Source organism: Ixodes scapularis, unplaced genomic scaffold (assembly GCF_016920785.2).
Source record: "Ixodes scapularis isolate PalLabHiFi unplaced genomic scaffold, ASM1692078v2 PGA_scaffold2__306_contigs__length_199485367, whole genome shotgun sequence".
Taxonomy (NCBI): Eukaryota; Metazoa; Arthropoda; class Arachnida; order Ixodida; family Ixodidae; genus Ixodes; species Ixodes scapularis.
In genome coordinates, this window is record NW_024609857.1 from 109813571 (window position 1) to 109839687 (window position 26117).

At 45.1% G+C, this 26117-nt stretch overlaps 1 protein-coding gene across 1 annotated transcript; it reads right to left on the reverse strand.

The window, feature by feature from the left end:
- Positions 1-24261: 24261 nt before the first annotated feature.
- On the reverse strand, positions 24262-25164 carry LOC115331934. Its single transcript, XM_040209801.2, has one exon. The coding sequence runs from the start codon at positions 25162-25164 to the stop codon at positions 24262-24264; it is 903 nt and encodes a 300-aa protein (XP_040065735.2).
- Positions 25165-26117: the final 953 nt, after the last annotated feature.

Consider the following 26117-nt stretch of genomic DNA (forward strand, 5'->3'; position numbering starts at 1 on the left):
CCCTGTTTCCGTGTGTTCCCATATCAATTTCCTTGTGATCATGATGCATAGACGGGAGCCGTTTTTATTTTCAGTCGGATTACGTAGAGCCGCTCGTTGCTGGGTGAAACGAGGAATTCCCGAGAATTTGTATTTAAGGAGACGGCGTGTTCTTGAACATGTGATCAATGAACATCGTAAAAGATATGAATGATTTATGAAAATAAAACGTCTACGAGGACATCGCATGACTTCTGGAGGCTACCTGTTTGGAGCCCTCCCTCCAAACATTTCCGTCACACAACATAACTTATAACAGCCTACCCCTTAAACCCCCCCCCCCCCCCCCCGAAAAAAAAAATTAATATATATGTATATCCATACACACACATATATATATATATATATATATATATATATATATATATATATATATGGGTGGTTTCATCTCAAATCGTGCAGGCAAAAAGGGTCGAATTTTTAATTTCGATGAAAAAAATATATGTTATGGCGCCGTTTCTAAAACCGCAGTCGACACAAACCGCAAGTTTGTCGGATTTTTTGTTCTCGACTTATGAATTTTTAAAGAGGCCGCGGCGAAAAGCAGTGTTTTTCACACCCGTCGTGGGTCGGATGTTTCGCTTGATCTCCCGCCATGGATTTTCAGTCCTCATTATATTAACTTTTTTCAAGCACTCTGTGGACACATTTAAAAGGCTACAATACAATAAAATAATTTTAGGCCTTTTGCTTTTTTTCTGTAAAAATGTCAAATACGCCTCCTAGGTCAATTGTTGACGAACTTTGAAAATTAATTACTGGCGATCTACTTGGGTTACACCGATATTTTTTATGTCCACGGAGAGCCCAAAACACGCTCTTTATATTTATCATAAAATGCCTTGGCTGTATAAAATATCCTTTGCGGTACGTTTACGTTAATATTATGCAAAACCCAAAAAGTACCATTTTTGAAATTGATTTTCTCAAAAAACCCATTTTTTATTTTTTTATTTTTTGTTCAAATGTAGATATGATAGTTGTCTACACGAAAATCAAGCCTAGAAAGTGTATATTTTGTTTGTATGTTCTACATTTAAGCATCAATATCGTACAAAAACGTGTTTTTACGGCTCGAAATGGACTTGCGAAATGCGCGTCTTCACAAGCTTAGAAATAGTTTTTTCTTTTTTTCAACGGTCCCACATAAAAATGAAATACAGTATTTCCACCCTGATATATTTATTGATTATTTAAATTTTATTATAGGCGGCAAGCTACATCGGAGGAGTTCCAAAAAGAGAAAGCAACACTTACTAACAGACCAGCAGGTGTCGTAAATTTTTAACGTGTAGCAGTCGGCAGACGTCTTATTGATTCGGGGCCCTCATTGGCCTGCATGAACGTCCCGCCCTTTCGGAGCCAGCAGATGACCACGACCTTTCGCGCTCGTTGTGTTAGATGGGACGGCCCGTGAGAGTAAAGCGAGCAGCGCACCCTGTGTCACGAGGAGTGAAATGGTACGATTGTGTCGTTGACGCGGCGAACATTGACAGCCACCCAGGAGGAGTCTGTCAGAGTATTGCGCAAGGGAAAGCAAACGAATCGTTGCCTGAAAGGATGAGGACACCACGGCCTTACAATGTCGACGGTCAACAACTGTTCTGCCAGCCAAAACAACGCCGCGTGCGCGCTAAAACCGGCGGCGCGGGACAGAAATTCCGCAGACGCACATACGAAGATGGGCCGATTTCGTTAGGGATGTGGGGAAATTTGAAACCAGCCATCCGTGCATGCGTGAAACGATACCGCCTGTTTGCCCTAGTTTCGAGCGCCCGATCCTTACCTTGAAACGGCCGTGCTCTCTCTCTCTCTCTCCGGGGAGATCCAATAGCATCGAAGGGTTATCTATTAAACTTGAGGAAGAAAACGAGAAGGGAGTGTTTAAGTTTAATTATCCCCACCAACCCGCTCGTTCTGTCCTTATAAAGGGTTATCTCTTTTGGAAACAGCAAAGCCCGGAGACTGACATTAAAACGAGCGTGTTGGTAAATTACTTGTGTTTGTATTCTGCCCGGAGACTAGTTGGGTCGAAGTCAGCCTCCTTGTCAACTATAACCGTTTGTGAAGAGTGGGCTTCTCCCGAGATGAAACGTTAGCGCCGGCTGACGTGTTCTTTTGAAAAAGGGAAGGGGAAAGAGAAAGTTTGAGTAACTGCAGAAACTACCTCGAAAGCTCCTCTCCCGATATGAAGCTTGAAGCATAGTCTCGGTTACCTTCTCGCGCATCGCCTGCTCGAATCTATTCTTCACTTTCTTTCGTACAGCCACCGTTCCGCACAGCCGTCGTGGATGTGCGTAATAGAGCGAGGAACAGATTCGAGCATCATCCGGACGCCGTCATCCTGCCAGACTTCAATGTCGTGGGGCCGACTCGTGTGTGTTTCTTCGCCCCGCTGAACTTTGTTTCTCGGGTGCGGTTTTTTCTGAACGTTTTTTTTTTTTCAATGTTTTCTTACTAACTGTTTGTTAGCACTGTTCAGTTGTTGGGTTTATTTCGTCATGGCGTAGCGGCCTGGCGGTGATGTAGAGAGAGTTTTCGCACGCATTTGGTTGCGTCCCGTTTAGGGGATGCCCGGGGGAGTTGGTTTTTGTTCTTGCCATGTGCGGCTTAGTTTTCCCGTCTTTATTAAATTATTGATTTTTTTGTTTGTTTTACCTTTACGTGCCGTCGACTTCTTTGTCTGACTCTCCACCAGGCGTGGACCTTTCGCCTTGCCACCGCTCGAACCTAAATACTTTTTTTTTTTTTTTTTTTAACGCAATTTTCGTTATGATCGGAGTTGGGCAATTTAATTCCTATTTATTTATTTTTATTTCCTACCCCTCTCCATGGCACACTCTATGTGTGTTTCGGACCCTTTCTGTGTCACCACTTTTGTGTATTACGGAAGTGAAAGGACATTCCCTGGTGACCTGTGCGATGTGCGGTGAACAAGCCCCAGTGTTTGGTTTCGTAAACAATTGTATATAATATATCGACGATGTGGTGACTTTCTTTGTCTTAGTAATATGACAGCTAATAGCTAGTCGTGCTAGTTTACTTTGAAAGGTTTATAAATCGAAACAATACAACGTCTGTGCCTTTTGGTTATTGAAAGTCTACTAGTCCTGCTGATTTGGTTAGATATGTATCTCATGGTTCCCGCTGTTATCAAAACATACATAAATATTCAATACCACAAAATCCGTTTATAATTGATTACAAAATGCAGAAGAAAATTCAAGAAAACTTTTTCACAATTCATAGAGACGCATGGGTCGCTATGTCTGACTTAGGTCTTGCAAAACAAAGACGTCTTTTTCCGATATTGAGGCCTAAATATAAAACATGCAAACAAAATATACACTTTCTAGGCTTGATTTTCGTGTAGACAACTTTCGTATCTACGCTTGAACAAAAAATTAAAAAAATAAAAAATTGGTTGTTTGAGAAAATCAATTTCAAAAATGGTACTTTTTGGTTTTTGCACAATATTAACGTAAACGTACCGCAAAGGATATTTTATACAACCAAGGCATTTTATAATAAATATAAAGAGCGTGTTTTGGGCTCTCCGTGGACATAAAAAATATCGGTGTATCCCAAGTAGATCGCCAGTAATTAATTGTCAAAGTTTGTCAACAATTGACCGAGGAGGCGTTTTTGACATTTTTACAGAAAAAAAGCAAAAGGCCTAAAATGATTTCATGGTATTGTAGCCTTTTAAATGTGTCCACAGAGTGCTTGAAAAAAGTTAATATAATGTGGACTGAAAATCCATGGCGGGAGATCAAGCGAAACATCCGACCCACGACGGGTGTGAAAAACACTGCTTTTCGCCGCGGCCTCTTAAAAATTCATAAGTCGAGAACAAAAAATCCGACGAACTTGCGGTTTGTGTCGACTGCGGTTTTAGAAACGGCGCCATAACATATATTTTTTTCATCGAAATTAAAAATTCGGCCCTTTTTGCCTGCACGATTTGAGATGAAACCACCCATATATATATATATATATACAACACGGGCACTTCACACCATCGTACGTGGTCTCCGAGGAGGATATGAACGAATATGTGCAGATGAATGAACCGTACTTAATCCAATGAATCAAAGAATCAAAGTTTCCAGAAACCGGCGGGTTCCTGGAAACTTTGATTCTTTGATTCATTGGATTAAGTACGGTTCATTCATCTGCACATATTCGTTCATATATATATATATATATATATATATATATATATATATATATATATATTGTGAACGAAGAGGGGAGAAGGTGATTATTGAATTTATTGCTTTAAAGTTAGGGACAGTTAGGGTCAGAAATTGAGTCCGCCGAAACCAGTGGCCGGGATGGTCTAATCGGTTAAGGCGTCGCCCGGACAGGCGAAGGTTGCTGGTTCAATCCTCGCTCCTGGCCAAAATTTTCGCCAGCTGTCTTTCCCTTTCCCTAGCTTTAAAGCAATAAATTCAATAACCACCTTCTCCCCTCTTCGTTCAGAATATTACTACGGCTGCACTTGTCAATCTTCACACATTCCCATTATATATACGGTGCAGCCTGTCCCTATGGGGTGGAGTGGTTCCCTAGATATCTTGGAAGACGGGCCCTTTCCGACGTTTGCAAGCTGAGATGACGTGCCACGTCACTGCCGCATGTCGGAAATAGCGCGAGCCTTAAATCAGCAACGGTTGTCGTCTACCAAGTTAAGCGAATTCGAAACTAAACAGTACACATAGAGCTGGTCAGAAATTGAGACCGCCGAAACCAGTGGCCGGGATCGTCTAATCGGTGAAGGCGAAGGTTGCGGGTTCAATTCCCGCTCCTGGCCCAATTTTTCGCCAGCTCTCTTTCCCTTTCCCTAACTTTAAAGCAATAAATTCAATAATCACCTTCTCCCCTCTTCGTTCACATTATTACTACGGCTGCACTTGTCACTTCACACATTCCCATTATATATATGCATATATATATATTTTTTTTTAACTGTCTGGTTGGGACACGCGTGTCAAGAAAGTAGTTTTCCGCCAAAAAAAAAATGTAGAGCAATATTGACGGCGCGAGATTTATTTAAAATTCTGCGCGCAAAGTCCCTGACGTCACGGAATGGTCATGCCTCCTGTCCACCTCAACGTGATGGCCAAGCCCGTTCACCTCTCTTCCACGCGCCCAAAATGCTGAGAGAGAAAACAAGTGGAAAGGAGTTGACTACTGACTAAATCGCGTCTCGCGACGTAAATATTGCTCTAAAGATTTTTTCTTTTTAGAAAACTAATTTTTTGACACGCGTCTCTCAAACAAATTGTACAAAAAAGTTTTTTTAGGGACTCTTTAATGTGTAACAAATAGTGCAAACTTATCCGTCCTTTTATTTCGAGCGGGTACCAAAATAGCCTAGCATAAGGTCCACACTGCAGTGAACCTCCAGACGGCTTTCCGAGCCATTTTTGGTGCCTTCTTAGTAAAAAAGAAACTGCGACCGAAATCCAAGACTTCTTTTTGTCTCGAACGCTCCAAGTGGGTATAAAGACAATAGCTGTTCTTTTCCGGACGAAGAAGCAATTCGCAAAGAAAACCGGAAGATTTTGTTTCCTGTCTTAGCACTCCAGAGCTCAGAGAGATCAGCTTCCTCAGGCAGGAGAGTGGACTGACTGGCGCCGTTCCAGCCTCCCGGAACCATCTACCCCTACAGTCGCTAGACATACACAGAATCGTATAGAGGCTCTCCACCCACTGGTGAGAGCATTACAAGCAAGGGCACATATGGCAAGACAACAATTCGTCTGACACGCGCATCAATTCAATGCTCCCTATCGATTTCGTCTTTCTTTTCTTCTTTTTTTCTTTGTTCCTAAACATGTTTTCACTACCTGTATCCAATTTTCATGACATTTCGTTGCAATTTTGCCTCATCCGTCATCAGTTTTCTCTCTTCTTGTATATGTCGTGATTTTTGTTCTTTCGTCACTTTCGAAGAGTTCTTACTTCTTCATCTTCGCCTGATGCACTTGGGTCTTGCCAGTCACTTTAAAAAATCCTCCTCGTTCTATTTTCTTATTTTTCGTATCCTAGCATTGCACTCAAAAATTTCATGACATACTATTTGCTCTCCCTGTTCCGCTTCATAATTTCCGCCCTTCACATTACATAATGTTTACTTCGTTGTTTTTCTTTTAACTTTAGTGTCCTCTTGTGATTTCTAATGCAACTGTATCGTGAAAATAAATTCCTCTGAGTTGTGGCTGTTATTTCCCTTTGCTATCCGCTCTCCTTAATATCATCGGCGCACACCCAGCTCGACGCACGTGGAGCGAAAGCTCGCGCTGCAGAACCCAGGGATCCTGGGTTCGAGCCCCACGCCTGCTCGTTTCGATCTGGATGAGCATCGTACCGGCATGCGGTCGTGTATCACCACTGCGTGAGCACGTTAAAGACCCCAGGTTAGCAGTCGTACTGCACTGGCAAAATTGCTCATCTACAGTGTAAACCAGTGTCGCCCCTACTGGCAGACCAACCATTACGCTGTATAAATCACTAAAAACGTCCAATTTAACTTTGACTTTGCTTGATCATCCCCTTATTATCATTATCCACTAATACAGGCCCATCCTCCTTGATTCTAGATTAGGTTCTGTACCTTCCCAAAACCCTCACCGTCTGATAAAATAGAGTCTTAATTTCATACTTATTTACAGCGATGAACATTCTTCGATTGAACTCTTGGATTTGTTGCTAAATACAAAACATTCTACACTGTTGCCCACAAATTAAATAGAATATTGGTGGTGCTGGTCCTATAAAACGGACGATGAAAAGAAGGTAGAGGTTTTGAAGAAGAAAGTAACAAAAATATAAATAAACGGAAATATTTCTTTTCTGCGGGCCATGTTAGTCATTCTGTACCGCCTGAAAGTTATATGTGCCCCTCAGATACTATAGCGTACGATACGCTCTCCGGTCTTCCTCCTGTTTGGAATTACCCTACGGTTGGTTGCCTCGTTTCAGAACTGAAATATGCAGATTAGCTGGAGCGTCAGATTAACCTTTTCCGTGTGAGCTGAAATCAGCTTTAACGTCGAGAAAAGAAGATAATGTTCTGTATTTGGAGTGCATGTAGAGAAAGGGGTAGTTTGAAATTGTCAGCTATGCGTTTGCCGTTCACTATAATATTAGGTAGTTAAAACACTGCTCCATCTTTAAAAAACTAAACAGGATGACAATCAACATAAAAAACACGACATATTTGAGATCGCGCATGAACTGTACTTGGACGATTTACCAAAAAGATTTGAAACCCAAAGGACAGCCTAATAACTATATAAAAAAAACAATCAAGATGTTCTAAATATTTTAATTGTTGTTTTGTGATTTAAGACTAATTTAATTTTTTTTAAGTTGAATAAAGGCGGACAAAAATAGTTACGTAATTTACGCCGAACTTGTTTGTTGCAAGGTGAAAGGAAAGTTGGATGAACCGAAACTGAGATGAGATTACTGATGTTTACAGTGTCGCTTTACGTTACATCTCACCATTAATCACAAACCGCTTTTAGTAAATGTTATATACACTTAAAGACATGTAAAATGCAATCAAAAATAAAATGTATACACTAGCAGAAACAACCATTTTTTAACCCATTGCACGGAAAAGCCGTCAGAAATTCACATCCAACACACACATAGGTTGGGGAGTATCCCGATGATAACGCATTGAAATAGACTTTCTGGAATATCGACGTCTTGTAGACCCTGAGATGGGCAAAAATAAAAACACGGACGAAGGCAACAAAATCTCGAACGCAGCTCAAATGCATTGATTTGAGGACACCAATAAATAGACTTCTAAACACATAGAGAAAGAGAAAGGGAAAGAAGAAACTCAAACGCATAAACAAGACAATCAACGAGTTCTACCTAGACTGCATAAGCCACCTCTCGGCTCCACACTTTTGGAAAGGGAACCACCACCTGAATAACAAACACGCCAAGGTCCAACACACAAGGCGACCTCCAAACCGCTAAAGCCTAAGCTCAATTTCCTACTTCCAAGCAATCGCTTCCAGTTTCCTGGGTGCTCGAAAAGGGAGATTGAAACCTTATTTTAACAATTCAGTCAATTGTTATTGCGTGGACAATTTACAGCAGCACTGGAAAGCACGGTATTTTATACATTTGGTAGTGCGTATTTTGAAGTGGGAATTGGTGGCCCTTTATTTCTAGAGGTTGAACAGCCTGTTTAAATCTCCAGTCAATGTATCATATTGCGAAGTAGCAACATACGTATACTGCCTTCATAGGTCGGCATTTCGGAACTGAGTCACTCAATATTATACCACGTTCACAAACTTTTTCCGGAATTTATTCAAACTCATAGCATGAATTTTTCAAAGATCTAAAAGTCACCACCAGTCATATCACAAAGTTTGTCAAGAATAAAAAGTCACCGCGACTTATATCAGAACGCTTATCAGGATAAAAAAACAACACTTACGACGCCTGATACTACTTCCGACTCTCACCATGAACAATATCATCGACATCACCTAAATCAGACTCACAGATATTGCAGAATATAACCGACTCACAAATTTCACGAAAAATCGCCGATATCACCGACACTCAAATATCACGAAATATCACCGACTCAAAAATATAACGATATATCACCGATATTACCGACTTTCATATATCATCGATACCACCAACTCACGAAATATGACGGACTCACAAAATATAACAGATATCACCTACTCAGGTAAATCACGCGGGATCACCTCACTGTGCTGATCGCTGCCGTTCGATTCGGTTTTGGTATGTGCCGTTCAAAGTCGAGCTGAAGCAAGGGTTGCCAGACTCAATGCCGCGCCGCGGCGCTGCGTCAACGAAAATGCCGTTCGTTTCGCTTTTTTTTTTCCTTTTTTTTCTTTTTGCTTGAAGCGAGGTACTTTACTTTCCAAACGTTATGTGACCAGTGGGTGGGCTCAGTTTAAAAAAAATGTATTTTGCATAAAAATGGGCAACCTCGTCTATACGTGGTGGGCCCTGAGAAGACGGGATGAAAGCGTGTAGGATTGTAGGGTGAGAAGGATGACTATGGCGCTCTCGGCGTACCTCGGCGGCTCTCGCCGCTGGCTTTGAAGGATTGCGCGTTCACGGGATTTGCTCGCGCGGTTATGGACAATGAGAAATTGGGCTCCAGGGGCGCTCGACAGAACAAGTACCAGTGTATTGGCTTTGCACGCGCTTGTTGTAGTGCTGTTATTTCACAACGGTAGCTGTTAGTGTGCCTCTCCAGTGAAATGCGTTCGCGGTTATATATATGTGCTCGTGTGTCCGTGTGCGCGAGCGTATCTGTGTGCGTGCGCGTGCGGGCATGCCTGTGTGCGTGCGCGTGGACGTACACGTGAGTGCGTGCGCGTGCGTACATGTTTTCGTGCGCCGGATCGTTCGTCCGTGACTGCGCGTGCGTTCGCTCGGGACAGCGTGCATGTCTGTCCACGTGTGCCTGCATGTGTGTCCGCGATGTGTGCGTGTGTCTGTTCACACGCGTGCGCCTTTCGCGTGTATGAGTATGGGTGCGCGCGTCGACATGCCAGTGCGTGCGCGCGTGCGCGTGTACCGCGTACGCGTGTGTATGTGGTTGTGCGCATAGGCGTGCGCGTGTCTTTGCGCGTGGCTATGGGCGCGCGTGCGTGCGTGTATGTGCCCGTGCGCGGGAGCATAAGAGCACATGTGCATGAGTGGGAAGACACTGTCTATATAGGGATGCGCGATCGCAAGCGTGCGCGTACATGAGCGTGTGCGTACCAGTTTATGAGGAAGCCTCTGTCCGCATGGGTGCGTACGCGCGTGGGTTTGTGAATTGTACCGCCTGTTTTGTTTCTGTATCAACTAATATTACCAACTGAGATTAATAATGCTCCGTCTTAATGCTGCTAGTCAAACTTACGAAACAATACTAAAGGATGACTGAGGTTAGTATAAAGTGGTTTTTTATATATTTTTCACAGGATAGAACTCATGCATCTTTTATCGGCTGTGCCTAAACCACGACGACTCTCGCACAGTAAAATAAAAGGTACAAATCTTGATATCGCTCAACAGACATGCCGAAATCGCTGAGTGGGCTTCTACCGCCGAATCTGTGCGCGTTGGCAGATAGGTTTGAGCGAAATTCGCTAATTTTTGTTCTGTGGGCACGCTATTCAATACAGTTGTTGTTCACCACAATACCCGGCACAAACGGCTTGTATACGTTTCTGAAATAGAAAATAAAGCAAGCAAGACGAGTTGTTGCGTGAAAAGACGCATGTTCAGACAAAGTATTTCATTGCATATTGAGGTGAAATTGTATAGGCCTAAGTAATACTAAGCACATAAAGAAAAAAGCGCCAGGGGATGCTGAAGTAATAGGGTGGTATTTGTGGTCAAACAGATTCTTGATGGGGACGCTGTTAAAAGATGCCTGGAACGGCTGTGATTATTCAGCGGCATCTGTATGCAGATAAGGTGATTCTCTTCAACAAGGCAGTTGTTAGCCATCAAATATTGCAGCTGTTCGTGTAGACATGAAAAGACAAGCATCAGCTTTGCGCGTTTCTTATGGTAAAAGAAACAAAAGTCGCATGCAAAGCCGTTGAATCCCAAACATAAACACGTTGTTTTTCGTGATGGCAAAGGCGCAAACGCAAGCCTATGGTTTTCAACGTGCTTTTTATGCGCAAAGTCTTGTACACGAAAATCATTCTCGATAGCCACGCACTCTCTAGTGCCTTTGAGAGTAAAAAAACCAAATTATGCAGTGACAATGCACACGATCGCACTCAAGCCCTTGTTAGCACAGTAGATGTCTGTAACATGAAGATATACTGACCATTCCTGAAACGGGCTTTCGACCGCTTCCACTTTCTACGTTCGTACGTATAGACCTATATCTAAATGACCCAAGCATCAAAGAGAATGCAGGGAATGGTGTTCCACGCGCCGCACGTGCAGGCGTCTGCAGCAGTAACTTTTGTAAAGCAAAAGCTTAATCTTGAACGCGTGTTCGTCAACGCTTTTTCACGGTTATTTACTTCGAACCTTTTATAGGGGGAAGGCGTGGGCGTGCGGCGCGTGGAACACCATTTCCTGCATTCTCCTTCATCCTTGGGTAATTTAGCAATATATCTATTGACCTGAGCTGTTATTGTGTATAAATTGGAACAATCTATGCAAGCGTTTTGTTCGTGAGAGTAAACAAGACGCGATTTTCGCTAAAGGGTAGTCTGAGCAGTGCCATTTTGAATGACCCGTGCGTGTAGTTTTCGCTTTCATTCAAAAGCAATAAACACGCTCGTGAAAAGCTGTAAAAATTGCACAATGGCCACTGAGATCGAAGGCACTGCAATAGTCTTTTGTTCACCATGTGTCTTCATTATTAGTAGTTTCCACATTTATGTATAGAGGGAAGCCTCTCAAAACATATGTACACGCACCATTTACGCCTGTGCGCCCAAGCTCTTGGAACTCCTATGCGAAACAAACAAAAAAACTCAACGATCCGAAAGTGATGTCCTACAGTATGCAAGACAAGAAAGATGTGGCATAGGAATGACGCAATCTCGTAATATAATTATGACCACTGCCAACTAGCGACTATGTTCATCGCAACTATGAGTGATACTTCCTTCGCGGGTCTACACAATCACGGCGGCAGCCCCCTCCCTTCGCGAGAACCTTCCTTCAAGGAAGTGCCTCTACGCGCGCGCCATGAAAAGCTCCAGTGCGCTGACGCATGGTATGCATCGCGCAAGGTGAAGCACACTAACCTGAGCAAGAAACCAAAAGTCAGGTGAATATTTTTTTAAGTTCCAACGCATTCGATCGAAAGCAGATGAACTCGCGTTCTCACCACGGAGTCACTCGGTGTCATATCATGAGCTGATATTAAAGTCACTCAATTCTATCCGAGGAACTCGGTCATATCACGGAGTCACTCAATATCATCTGACGAACTCACTCATAGCATGGAGTCACTCAATATCATTTCACGAACTCAAACTCATAACACGGAGTCAACTCGGTATCATCTCACGAACTCAGACTCATATCACGGAGTCACTTAATATCATCTCACGAATTAAGATCGATGTCACGGATTCACTCAATATCATCTCATGAAATCCGAGTAATATCACGGAGTCCTTCTAATTCACTCACAATCACGCGGTGAGTGTTAGTAAATTTGTGAGTGAATTTGCCGAGCTATGAAATTTGCAGACCTTTGGCGTCTACCCAAAAACGGCGTTTTAATAGCAAAAGCACAAAAAGCAACATACCTCTTCAGCTCGTGGCTTGTGAAGGCATAGTTCGCAAAGATAATCACCAGGGTTCCTTACCTGAAAAGAGATGAATTCATAATTTCATGAAGTCGTCAGTAAATAGCACACGCGCAAAAGACAAATGTGAAAGTGTGAATGGCGATAGATTTACATTTGCATAAAAGTTACGATTATGGTCGTTGGCTATCCGGAATTTGAAAAAAAAAATATGATCGTAGGGAATATGGCCCTGAACACAGTTACACATTCCGATCCTCAAGCGTGGGAAGGCACTTAGAGTAATCTGTACAAATGCCGTGCAGCGCACTCAAGGGTCAGTGTCTTCTATTCAAATCACTTGAACATCACCATCTGTCTTGATTTTACCCGTGAAATTACCAAGGCCTAAATTGTTATTTACCTATGTTTCATGTGCTGCCTTTGACCATCGATACGCTTCAATGTTAATCATACAATCTGCAACAAGTCCATTCATTTTACATTTCCTGCCTATGAATATATATATAAAAAACATACTTTTCGGGCTGAACTTTTACTTATAAAACGGACTCGCTCCAGAGGTTGAAATCGTATGCTACAACACATCAACCTTCTTCACTGCAGAATTCTCTATTTTATTTCATTATTGTACTAGAAGTTTGTTTGCAAATTTGGGTGCAACTGCAATTGCAAACTGACTTTCTTTTTTTTTGAAGCCGAAATTGTACAATTTCTAAAATCATTCAGAATCTTTCGCGCTAATAAAAAAAAAAAAAAAAACTTAGCAAAATGGCTTATGTTCTAGAAATTTTCAAATTGAGGCATCAAAATTTGCAAGCACCACTTCCGAATTAATATGCAGGGCGTATTGCAATCTTTAAGACTTATTGACTCCGTAAAACATTACCTGCACTGTTGAGCCCGAGCTTGTAGCGACTGCAAGAAAAATACCATAAATATACTATGACTACTCATAAGAAATTAGTATTATCATTACTAAAACAAATTGCAGAATCGTTGCAGTATGACGTAGGTGGTGGACGCTAAAGAGACGGATACAATTATATGGCTTCAAAATTAGCCCTGCACTGAGGCATTGGGCATGTGGAACATTATGCTCATTGTGGCTGATTCCGAGAATTATGGTAAATTTGTGTTTTTCTTTTTATTTTCAGTCCATTAGTACGTCGCAATAAATTACCCTCGATATACTTTGCGAGGAAGTAAACATGAAGGCATGTCTTGCCTCCGTGATGGTAACAATATGCCAAGCCCAGGCAAGCACAGTGTATAATTAAGGACCATTTAAGGCTAAAACTTATTTATGCAATTCTTAGTGTAGCCGTCTATTCACAGTTTTGCGATTAGTGGCTAAGAGGAAAGGAGCTTTAGTTAGTCACAATAAAAGATATGCCCTCATGGGAACCCGTCAACGGTCCTCATTGAACCCTCAGGAGTTCCGGGAAAGTGCCGTCTCTATGATAATAGCGAGTTGTCTTATAATTTATGCAACGCGCATACAAAAGTTTTGTTTGTTGTTTGTAACCAACAAAAGTGTGGCGACACAAACTCAGGCGCACAAATTAAAGCCTATCGTGCTACGAACGAAGAACAACGGAACCTGCCCTAGTGTCCTAGATTATGCACCATATGCTGTATTGCTCCGTTATTTTAACGTGAAACGTCTAAACGCTAGGTCAACAAGTAAAGTGAAGCATAAAAATGAGTAACCGCGAATTTCCCCACTAAACTTAGCGGAAAGATGACGCCACATGGCTTCGTGTCACGTGACTAGTTATACACGAATTAAGCTTCCCCGTTTAATTTGGCGGAAAAATAGACGTCACGCGACATGGTCACGTGACTTTTACGCAAGTTGTGTTCCCACGCTAGATTTAAGTGAAAATTGACATTACGTCACCTCAACAACAACTTCGTTTTCCCGCTAAATTTAGCGAGAAAAATGACGTGGCATAACTTCGTGTTACATGACCGATACACAAATTCAGTTTCCTCGCTAGAGTATTTTTATTGCAAAAAAGAGCATTGATACGTGTGTGCGGCGTGCCCTACGATTTTCATAGAGAAAGTTTTTCAAAACACTGGGGATAATGAAAACACCGGAGCACTACGAATACAGACTTAGCAAAAAACAGAAACACGAGATGTTTTAAAGAAATAGTTTTTACTATTGTTAGAGTGGTGTGGGCCGGCAAACGCGGCCGGAAGGCCGCAGTACAATTACTGACGCGAGACAGGAGCTGCACGCTGACTGATCTTTATGCCGATGGTGATGCTCTTACATACAATCGGTAATACATGAATTCAGCGCTGTCTATACACAACATATTTCCCGCCTTAAAACAAACAAAACCCCAGTAACACAAACATAAATGTCATCAATAATTTACAGTTTTTACATAGATCTGGAAATACTATAACAGATAACTCTAGTGCAAAAAATCGTCATTGTATCTTCCGGGCATTCTTCTGTGTCGCTGAGGCCTGCTGTACAACGGTGCCGTGGTCAACAACTGCAGTTGGCCGGAGGTGTCCTCCGCTTCAACTTGCTCTGGAGCTGGCGCCGACTCTCCTGGTGTCGACAAGATTTCAGTCTCCTGAAGTGTAGCGTCTGGAAGTGTCTCAGCACCCCGTGCAGCTTCCGCTTTGTGCGTAGCGACGGTAGCGCTTTCGTCACCTGGCGATAGTGTCTCTGGGGTTCTGGTAGTTGCGACGTCCTGTGGTGATGGTGGTTGTGATGCTCCCTCTTCAGTGGGCGAACCCAGGTCACATAACTGGTCTGTTACTGCTCCACGTCGTTCCATAACTTTTTCTACCAAGCTCCGGGCACCTGGTGCTCCTCCTTTGGCCACTACTGTCAACTTGGCGGCGTTCCATTTATTCCCATTGTCTAACAGGAAGGAATTTTTCCCACGCGTCTTTTTACTTCTATTGGCAAAGAAAACCTTTGCTGTCTTTTTGGTCCTCCCCATCTCTTTATTTTTACAAAGTGGCTGGGTTCAATGATGGAGTGCCTGGCACCCAGTCTTTCATCGGTGTATTTCTTTGTCCTCTGCCGTCGGCTTTTGACACGGCGTTTCAGTTTCGCGACGTGAGGGCGCAGTTCGTTAACAAATTCTCTCTCCGGCTGTCCCACGACGTCCAGTCTTGTTCGCGGCCGACTTCCGTGTAGCAAATACACCGGAGACATGCCGGTGGTCGCATGGGGAGCTGCCCTGTAAATATTCAGATACTCCAGAATTGCCTCCTTAAGTGGTCTCCGCTCCAGTTCCGCCACCTGAATATACTCTTTTAACAGGCGGTTAAATCGTTCTATTTGGCCGTTGCGCTGCAGGTAGTACTGCGAGGCCTTCACAGTGTTCAATTCCTCTGTCTTGTAGGAACCCTTCAAACTGTATCGAAAATAAATTGTCTGCCGTTGTCAGTGACAATCCTCTTTGCGTAACCTTCCATTGCGGATAGCTCCAGTAACACTTTCACCACCGAGTAAGCAGTTATCGACGACACAAAAAATACCTCAGGCCACTTACTGTGATAATCAATCACAGTTTTTGCAAATCTGCACTCTGGAAGAGCTAGGGCTTTTCGGGCCATTGTACTGGTTGTAGAAGGGCCACCGCGGTCTTTGCAGATTTGTCTGATGCCTTGCACAAAGCGCAGCTTCTAACACAGTTTTCCACGCCTTCGTCCATCCCAGGCCGCCAATACCGCTCCCGGAGTCGCTACTTTGTTCTGACGATGACCGGATGCGATTCGTGGGCCATCATGATTAAGCTAGACACCAATGTCGATAAAGGCACCACCCGCTCTGCAGGAAACAGAAACCTCTGCGGAACAGAAAGCTCTTCTTGAATCCGGAAAAATGATAGTAGCTTTCATGACAGTAATTTCTTTTCCGGCCACCTAGATGTGACATACTGCATCACCTCCCGTAACATGCCGTCCTTCTCTCTCTCCACTTGCAATTGGTTCTTTGTTACCACGCTTGATACTACAGCAATAACCTCCTCTACTGACTCGCACTCTGTGGAGAGCAAGGGCAACCGGGAGAGTGCGTCAGCGACTACATTATATTCTCTTTTCGTGTATTGTACAGTAAAATTTTACCTCATCAGCCTGGCACATCATCGTTCTATCGGAAGTGGCCGCCTTCCGGTGCCATTAGTAGGGAGCAATGTTACCAGTGCCTGGTGGTCCGTTCGCAACAAAAAAAAAAAATCTGCCTCGCAAGTACACATGCAAGTGCTCGCAAGCCCGTAGACATGCCAGGGCTTCTCGCTCTCCCGTAGAGTAGTTGCGTTATTGTGGCGTCAACGTCCTTGATGCAAATGCTATCGTAAACGTCTCACCGTCGATTACCTGTTGTAGTACTACTCCCAGCCCATATGCCGATGCGTCAGTTGTTACCTGTACAGGTAAGGACCGGACAAACATGGACACCGCGCTGCACGACGCCAGTAGATTCTTAGCCTTGCGGAAGCTTTCCTCAGCGTTCTAATCCCAGATGATCTCCTGGCCCTTGCGAAGAAGGCGCCGCACTGGCTCCACCACTTCTGAATAATGAGGGAGGAAATGAGGGTAGTATCCCATGAGCCCAAGTAAAAAACGCAATCGCACCGAAAACTTTGACGTCTGTGCATTTATAATCGCGTCCACTTTCGATTTGAGGGGTGCGAGACCCCTTGCGCTTACATGGTGACCCAAGAACGACAATTCCTCTACCCCGAAGACAGATTTCTTGTTCTGTTGTAGACCAGCGGCCGCAATTCGTTGCAAGACCTCGCGCAGATGACGGTTGTGTCTTCCTTATTTTTGCCAAAGACAATAAAATCGTAAATATACTATAGGACGCCCTTGCAACCTTCCAATATTTCTTCCATCATCCGCTGAAACGCGGCGGGCGCCGAAGCAAGGCCAAAACAGACTCTACGGAACTGAAACAGTCCTTCATGTGTGGCAAACGTCGTCAGTGCCCGGCTCTCTTCTGACAACTCCACCTGGTGATAGGCTGACGCCAGGTCCAATTTAGAGAACCATGCTGCTCCGTTCAAAGCGTGGAGAAGCTCCTCTGTGTGCTGCAACGGAAAGCCGTCAACGACAATGGCCTTGTTTGGCTTCCGTAAATCTACGCAGAGTCGGACGCTCCCGTCTTTCTTTTTTACCACCACTATTGGAGACACCCACTCAGAAGCGTCTACCCGTTCGATGATGCCTTCACGCTCTAATCTTAACAACTCAGCAGAGACTTGTTCTCGTAACATCAACGGTAACCGCCTAGCTTTGGCTGATACTGGTTTGACGTTGGGGCGTAGTTTAACTTCGTGTACCACGTTTTTAGCAAGTCCTAATTTTCCCGCAAAAAGGAATGAAAACTCACAAAGTTCAGAGGGCAGGGGTTATGGCCACGCCGTTGTCTATAGGCACGCCAGCGATGCGCCGTCGATATGTAGTCGTAGTTGCTGCACGGCATCCAGTCCCAGCAACGCCATGTCCCTTGAAACCACATAGAAGCGAATGTTTGACCAAACGCCTCCACGCGCAGCTTGAGCTACAAAACATCCCAAGACATGAATTCTTTGCTCTGAGAAGTCCCTTTGAGTCACCGTTGCTGGAGCTAAGGCGAACCGCCTTGTAAATTTTTCTTGATAGATGTTTTCTGGCAAGATAGACACTGACAAGCCTGTTTCCACGACAAGCTATATCACTTCGCGCTCGACGCAAACGTCGACAATCAGAGTGGTTTGCTCGTTATCTGTGACTGTTAGGACACCCAACTCTTTGTCCCCGTCTGTGTCTTGAACCGCTCGCACCCGCGCTTGCCCGGTACTTCTACGTACCGCTTGAAAATGTCCAACCTTGTGACACCTCGAACAGCGCTTCTTTCGCGCTCTGCATTCCCGTGCACTGGCTAGGTGTCCTAAACACCGCATCTGTAACACCTGCGGTACGGAACTGCTGTAGAACTGCAGGCTTCTGTTCCTGAACGATTTCTTGCCCTCTCGACTTGCTGAACTATGGCAGCGCCACGCCCCTCCTCGTAGACAGAGGCACCTTCCGCTGCCCGCTCGAAAGTCTGTAGGATGTCAATGGCCTGGCCCAACGTATACGCTGTGAACCCTTCATGAGCAGCTTCTGTCTTAACCCCACGCTCCGTACTCCGTCGACGACTTTGTCTTGCAGAGCTGCCTCAAGAAAGTCACCGAAGTCGCACGTACTCGGAAGCTGTCGCAGGGCACTAACGTACACGCGTATCGGTTCGTCTTGAAGCTGTCGCCGCAACATGAATCGCCGTCGTTCGACAAGCACATTCAGAGTGTTCGTGAAATGTCAGTCCAACAAACGAAGTGCATCGGTATAGTCGTCCGGCTTACCCTATTTTGATGTGGTCTGCTCCGGCGTACTTTCAGTTGCAGCAGCACTGGTTGGTGGTGCGAAACACTCTTCGACCTTTCAATCCCAAATATTGTAGCAGTATCGCCTTTCATTGTGCTGGCCGTTTCGCGTCCATTTCCGTCGCTTGCAGAGAGATCTCGAAATCCACTCGCCATTGCCGCGATGGCACTGTCCGGGCTCCCGGCGCCTCTAAAAACGGGGCTAACGATGGCAGCCCGATCATATTCATCCTTGCGTTACTGCGTAACGCCCCTTGTGCACTACTTGCGAAGAACGGCTGTCATCTTGGCTGCTGCCGAGGTGGTGCTTTTGTCGACTGCGCCAATGTGGTGTGGGCCGGCGAACGCTGCCGGAAAGCCGCAGTATAATGAATGACACGAGACAGGAGCTGCGCGCTGACTAATCGTTATGCCGATTGTGATGCTCTTATATACAATTGGTAATACATGAATTCAGCGCCCTTTATACTCAATAGTTAGCATTTCTCAGAACAAGACCACATGTTCCACTCGTCAGTCTGACTTCTGGATAGTGAATAGATCGCGTGCAGATTACTGCTCTCAAATGATTGGAAAAAAAAACCTTGCCTTCATTGTTAAACACATCATGCAAACAAATACTGACATAGAATCCATCAGATCACGTAATCTTATTAACTGCCTCCTGTCAAGACAAATACTGTTCACAGCTTTATTCTTCGGCTAACGCCGAAAAGAAGTGATTTTACGTTATATAAATTATTCAGTGTCTATTATTGTTCACGTTTGCATTGCTGTTTGAGGCTTATGGCCACTAACAGCCTTCTTATTTCTGATATTTGTAGTATTTGATAATTTATATTTCGTTATTTTATCAAGAAACTGCCCAGCTCTATATATTTTCGCGACCACTGAGAACCTGTTTAGGGGGCTGGCCCCAGTGAAGCAGCTTGTACAATTTTTTTTCCCAGCCCCCTTCATTTGTAAATGATTAGCAAACTGTATTAGGGTGTAAACTGGGCGAGTTGGTAAGCGTTGAACCAAATGAAAAATCGCTCAGAAAGAGACAAAGACAAAAATGCAAGGAACACAGAACAGACACGCGCGTACACACATCTCTGCCTGTCTGTGTACTGTTCCTTCCTCCTTCGCCCTCCTTTTTTTTTTTTTTGTGCGCGATTTTTTATCAGGTTGATAAACTATTATTATTATTATTATTATTATTATATGGCGGAAAAATCCACTTCACGTGACTTCAACACGACTTCAGCTTCCCCACTAAATTTAGCGGAAAAATGGACGCCACACAATTTAATGTCACGTGACTTATACACAAATTCAGTATCCTCGCTAGCGGAAAAAATTGACGTCACGTGACATGCTGTTCCGTGAGCCATACGAAAATTTACTTTCCCCGTTAAATTTAGCGGGAAAATCGGTTTCACGTGACCTACACATAGTGTTCAGTCAATGGGGCAAAGGGAAGTGGGTGGAGAAGGGTGGAGAGACCTGGAGGCACAACGCGAGAAGAAATGCTTGGAGGTTACTAGCGCTAAACCAAGAGCGGCTTACGTAGCAACACAGTTGCAGGGCAGTTGGCGATACATTTTTTTCAGTCTGATCCAAACTAAGCATATATCCACTCACTCGATGAAGCATCCGTTTTGGTTGGGATGCCTACCACGTGTCGTAGAAATATATTTTAGTAGAGATGACTCCATAGAGCCGAAGAACAATGATGGGACCGTATGGGCCTGCGCACACATCCCGCCCTATTCAGACCATACCACCGAGACGACAAGACCTGCCTGCTTCTTTGCACCCCAAATACCATCACCGGTGGATCTACGCAGAGAATTGCCTATACTTCGCGTCAGCATTGTTGACATTGCGTTTCGCAGCTTCTCACGAGCGCCACGTCAGCACAAGGCGACGCCAAGACGGACGTGTCTGCAGCTTAGCGGCGGCTCTCGTCGAGGTGCAGCGTATTTACCGCTTGGGGCGGCCAGGGGGACCTACTAACCTTGACCTGATTCGCTAGTCTTGTCGTCTAGGTGGTACTTATTCAGCACATTATTCAATAACTCACAAATATATGACATCCCTATGGTGTTGGAGTATTTAGGGATTGCTTGGATTGAGGACTGCAGAGTGGTAATTTACGTTCGTTTAATCCGCCATTTTCTGATACCCCAATGTTGCCAACCTGTATAGTCGATTTCGCTAAATCAAGGACACTACAGCTACCCTCCTTGTGAGAAGATGAAATTGAAAACCTAATACATCAAATAAAATGTTGCAAAGTAACAAAACAAAATAAAATAAATGACGTGCTGTCGATGTTCAGCTGAACACTTGCTGAGATGAGTTCTTTCATTTTGCAATAGTTCACTCTTCTTCACAAAGATTTTAAAAGGGATTATGTTGCAAAGTCAGCAAGATGCCGTGGTGGCTTGCGGTTTCTGACGGGGTAGCGTCGATGAAGGGGGCTCTGTCGTCTTGCAGGCACTGATGACCCTGGTGCTGGAATGCAACTGTCGGTGCTGGACGGTGGCATAGTGTTATCTAGGTCGGTGTCTGCTCTGGGTGGCACTCGGTTGATCCTGGAGGCATACTTGAAAAAACTAGCGTTCCGTGTGATCATTCGGTTGCCTTGGGATGCTTTGATCTGAGATCCATGAATGCTGGTAATGGTATAAGGGGTCGGATCGTAATACGACGTAAATGTGTTGTGTTGGGCTTGTTTACACAGGACTCGCTGACCCACCCAGAAGCGATGTCGACGAGCGCCTCTCCGTGTGTCAGCTCGATGCTTGTTGTAAGCCTTTCTTGCAAGCTCTCTTGACCTCAGTCCTTCTGAGTCCACTGTTCTTGTGGTTGGGGCTGCATAGAGGGGAAGGAGATTCCTCATTGGTCTTCCAAACAGCGATTCGTAAGGAGTTTTTGTTGTTGTGCCTTGTTTCGTAGATCTGTGAGACATCAAGAAGGTATCTAGCTCAGCTTTCCAGTCCTTGTTTTCGAGTTCACTGGTGTGCACCTGTTTCTTTAATGTCCTCATGAATCACTCCACTTCACCGTTGGCCTGAGGCCATAGCGGTGTGACTCTGTGGTGTCGAAATCCCAGCTCTTGGGCAAACTCAGCAAACTGTGCCATGGAACGGTGGCCCGTTGTCCGTTTTCACTTGTTCTGGGATGCCAAACTGGCCAAACACTGCTCGGAGGTTGCTCAGTACATTGCGTGCGCTGGTCGAACTGAGGACCTCTACCACAGGGTATCGCGAAAAGTCATCTATCACCACCATTGCATATTTCCCATCGGGAAATGGACCACAAAAGTCGAGGGATACTTTTTCCCAGGGACTGCTGGGAGGTTCGGTGATCGCAAGTGGCTCTTGAGTTGTTTGGGGTACTGCAGCTCGGCATGGAAGGCAACTCTTCACCGGCATGTGCATAAGGTTGTTCATGCCTGGAAACCATACCTTTTCTCGTAGTAATTGTTTCGTCTTTACGATTCCCTGGTGACCTCGGTGTGCAAGTTGCACTGCACGTTTCTGGAGACCAGTTGGAAGGACAAGGCGTGTCCCTCTAAGGATGAGACCTTCTGGTGTTAAAGTGAGTTCTGCCTTCATAGCTGCAAATGGATTTAGTTCTGATAGCAGCCAGTCGTTACGTAGAGGATGCTGGATGGCTCTCACCAGTAGCTGAAGCTGTTGGTCTGCCTTGGTCTGTTCCACAACTTCCTCGACCGAGAAGGCTTTTGGGATGCACTGGCGTTGGATGAAGTTGACATACTCACCAGGAACTTTGGCGATGCGAGTGCCTGTCTCCTGTTGTGGCACTGGGTGTCTTGAAAGGTAGTCCGAGGGGTTGCTGCTTCCAGCAGTGTGTTGTACGTCAAATGCATACTGTTGGATGTGGAGAGCAAGGCGCTCTATGCGGGCAGATGGTGACGCTTTTGGTTTTCCCAGGATGCTCACCAGGGGCTTGTGGTCTGTCAATAAAAGAAAGTTTGCACCACACAAGTAGAGCCGAAAGTGTTCCATGCCCCATACTGCTGCCAACATTTCTCGCTCGATTTGGGAGTAGCGGCTTTCCACTGGTGTTAATGCTCTGCTTGCATAAGCTATCACTGCGACCTGTGCACCATCTCGTTGTGTTAAAATGGCACCAAGTCCGTGTGGGCTTGCATCTACAACCAGCTCTGTCGGCTTGGCTTGATCGAAGTAGGACAGGGTAGATGCGTCTGACATGACGCGCCGCATTTCGTCGAAAACTTTCTGGTGTCGTTCAGTCCACTCCCAGGTTGCACTCTTTAGCGCCAGTTCACGCAGTGGCTGAGTAAGGTCAGCAAGGTTTCGTAAAAACCGACCTGAGTAGTTGACCATTCCCAAAAGACTCTTCACCTCTTGAGGACACTCTGGTACTCTTACTTGTAGGAAAGCCTCGATTTTCTTAGGGTCTGGACTAACACCCTTTGATGAAAAAATGAGCCCGAAGAAGGTCAGCTCTCGCTGGTGGAAGTGACACTTCTTTTCATTGAGCGTTAGTCCTGATTCCCGAAGTTGATGTAGGACTGCATCTAGAGCGGTGTAATGCTCTTCTTTCGTCTTTCCAAAGACCAGAATATCATCACTGACATTTAGGACGTTTGGGATGCCGTTTAGCACTTGGCGAATTGTGTTCTGGAAGATTTCTGCTGCACTGCTGATGCCGATGTTGAGACGTTTGTAGCGGAACAAACCAGTGTGCGTTGAAATTGTTGTTAGTCGTCTCGAAGACACGTCCAGTTCCAGCTGATGATAGCCGTTTTTCAGGTCAAGGTTTGAGAAAATGGTTGCTCCGTTGAGGGCTACGATGATGTCATCAACTGTTGGACACAGATGTCGCTCTCGTTGAATGGCAGTGTTCACAAGGCGCATGTCGATGCACATACGGATCTCATCAGGGTTTCGGTACAATCACCACTGGAGACACCCATGGTGTGGGTCCAACTGCTGGCTCGATTATGTCCTCTGACAGGAGACGGTCGAGTTCTGTCTCCACAAGTGCTCGCGCTGAAAATGGAATGCGTCGGTGCGGTTGAGCGATGGGAGGAACAGTTTCATCCGCGAAGAGGTGGATTTGCTGCTCCCTGAGTTTGCCAACTCCTTTGAACAAGTTAGGGAATGATTCCACGATCGACTTTCCTGTTGGGGAGTCTTCGACTTGGTATGTGGTTCGAATAAGACCAAGATTTGATGCTGCTGTAAAGCTTAGGGGTGGTGCGCAGCTTCCTGGGGTGACGAAGATGTCCTCTTGACTGCACCTTTCCTTGTACATCATGCTGACTGAGACTTTTCCCAGAAGTTCCAGAGGAAAAGTTGCCCTGTATGGAAACACCTTTACGGATGTTTTCTCGATTTTCTCATCTAAGTGACAGTTCCGGAGCTCATCTTCACCAACAACCGACACGGTTGCACCCGTGTCAATCACGAAAGTGATTGGAACATTGTCGACTCTGATGACAGCTTTGGGAGACGTGCTTGCTGGAGGCAATGTTTTTGCTAGAAAAACGTGTTCTTCACCGCTTGAAGCTCGTCTTGGCGGGTTTGGCTGATAGTTTGTACTGTCTTGTTTGATGAACGGCACACCTTGGCAAAGTGTCCGATCTTGTTGCAGGCTTTGTATGTTTTTCCCCATGCAGGACAGTTTGATCGTCCGCCGTCATGTGGCCATTTTCCACCGCAGTTGTGACAATCTGTCGACAGGCTGTGATGTCGGTGTGTCTGGTAGTTTGGTCGCTGAGGCGGTTTCAAACTTCTTTTCGGCTTGCTGCCGCGATGCTGCTCATCCTTTCGTACTGCGAGGACTGGCTTGTCGGCGCTCCGCTCGATTTCAGACACATCGTGCTCCACGTCTTCGAACATGCGTCCTTGCTTGAGGATATCCGGCAAGTCCAGCGAATGCAGTATGGCATACTTCCGCAAGCGCGTGGATGTGGTCGCGATGATGATCTGATTCTTTACCTCGAGATCAACGTCTGGGAAGTTGCAATGACGAGACAGCTGCCGGAGCCGCGCATAGAAAGCATCGAGTGACTCACCGACGTTCTGTTGTGCATGTCGGAAACGATAAATGGCGAATGTTGGGTTGATTCTTGGTGCGAAGTGAGCGTCGAGCTTTGCTCTCGCGGCGTCGTACTCAGATGTTGACGTTCTCGCTGCGCCTTGCGCGGTGCTGCTGACAGTTGCCCATGACGAGTCGTCCGGGAGAGACCGGTAGAGATCATGCACTTCCTCACCGGCGTAATGGAGGAGGAGCGCTTTCTTGCGTACGTCCGACGTAATGTTATACGCAACGAGAAAGTTCTCGAACCTGTCCACCCACTTGGCCCACTCAAGGCCGATGTTGTTGGCATCCGTCGTTTGGATGTTGAAGCTCGGAAACGGGGGCAGCATGCGTGCCATGTTGACCCGTTCCGTTGATTGCTGTGGCGGTGCTCGCCGATTATTTCGTGGTGCACAAGTTCTAGGGGTGTTCCGTTACCACGGACGGCACTTCTGACACCATTATGGTGTTGGAGTATTTAGGAATTGCTTGGATTGAGGACTGCAGCGTGGTAATTTACGTTCGTTTAATCCGCCATTTTCTGATACCCCAATGTTGCCAACCTGTGTAGTCGATTTCGCTAAATCAAGGACACTACAATCCCCACCATCATAGTTCGCAGTATAGCACTGCTTTTGTAACGTTCTTCTAACAACTGAATCCTGCAAAAAAAAAAAAAAAGATTATTATATATATTTTTTTTTTACTTTAACGATAGAATAACGCTGAGATGTGAGCCCAGATGGAATGCAATTATGACCACCGCGGAGTCTGTGAAGAATCAACAAAACTCAATAACCACAGTGAGAAAAAAAAGAAGAAAAGTTGATAAACGCTGAATAATTGGTAACAGCTTCCAGTATTTGAAAGGTGTCACAGTGCAATTCTTCCACTTGATAGACAAGCGTCTTTGCTGGCATGCAATTTGCTAGTTCTGTGGGCTAGGTGCCGCAACCTGAAATATCGTGTACCTTACAACACGTGTTTTCGCGTACTTCACTCGACGTTCTGGGACTACTTAAACACATATAAATAACACTGTCGCCAAGGCCGGGAGTGAAAAAAACTGATCAGCTTCGGGATCCTCTAGGATTGATCCAACTTCGCTTGTAGGCGCCTTCTCATCCAATTACTGATTCGTGCCGCGACAATCAGAGCAGTTTTCTTCATGTACTTCCCACTTTGTGGTGTCCTTGGTCGTCCTCGTTTAAGACTAAGCATCCGACGTGCTAGGTTCGTTTATAAAATCGTCTCGCCTTCCTCTCATCGGCGGTAACGACATGAGAGGAAATTACTAAGCAGCGACGACGTG

What these genes read in the sequence shown, in the direction of transcription:
- LOC115331934 (XM_040209801.2), bottom strand. Translation starts at nt 25,164, where the DNA reads ATGGCACGCATGCTGCCCCCGTTTCCGAGCTTCAACATCCAAACGACG.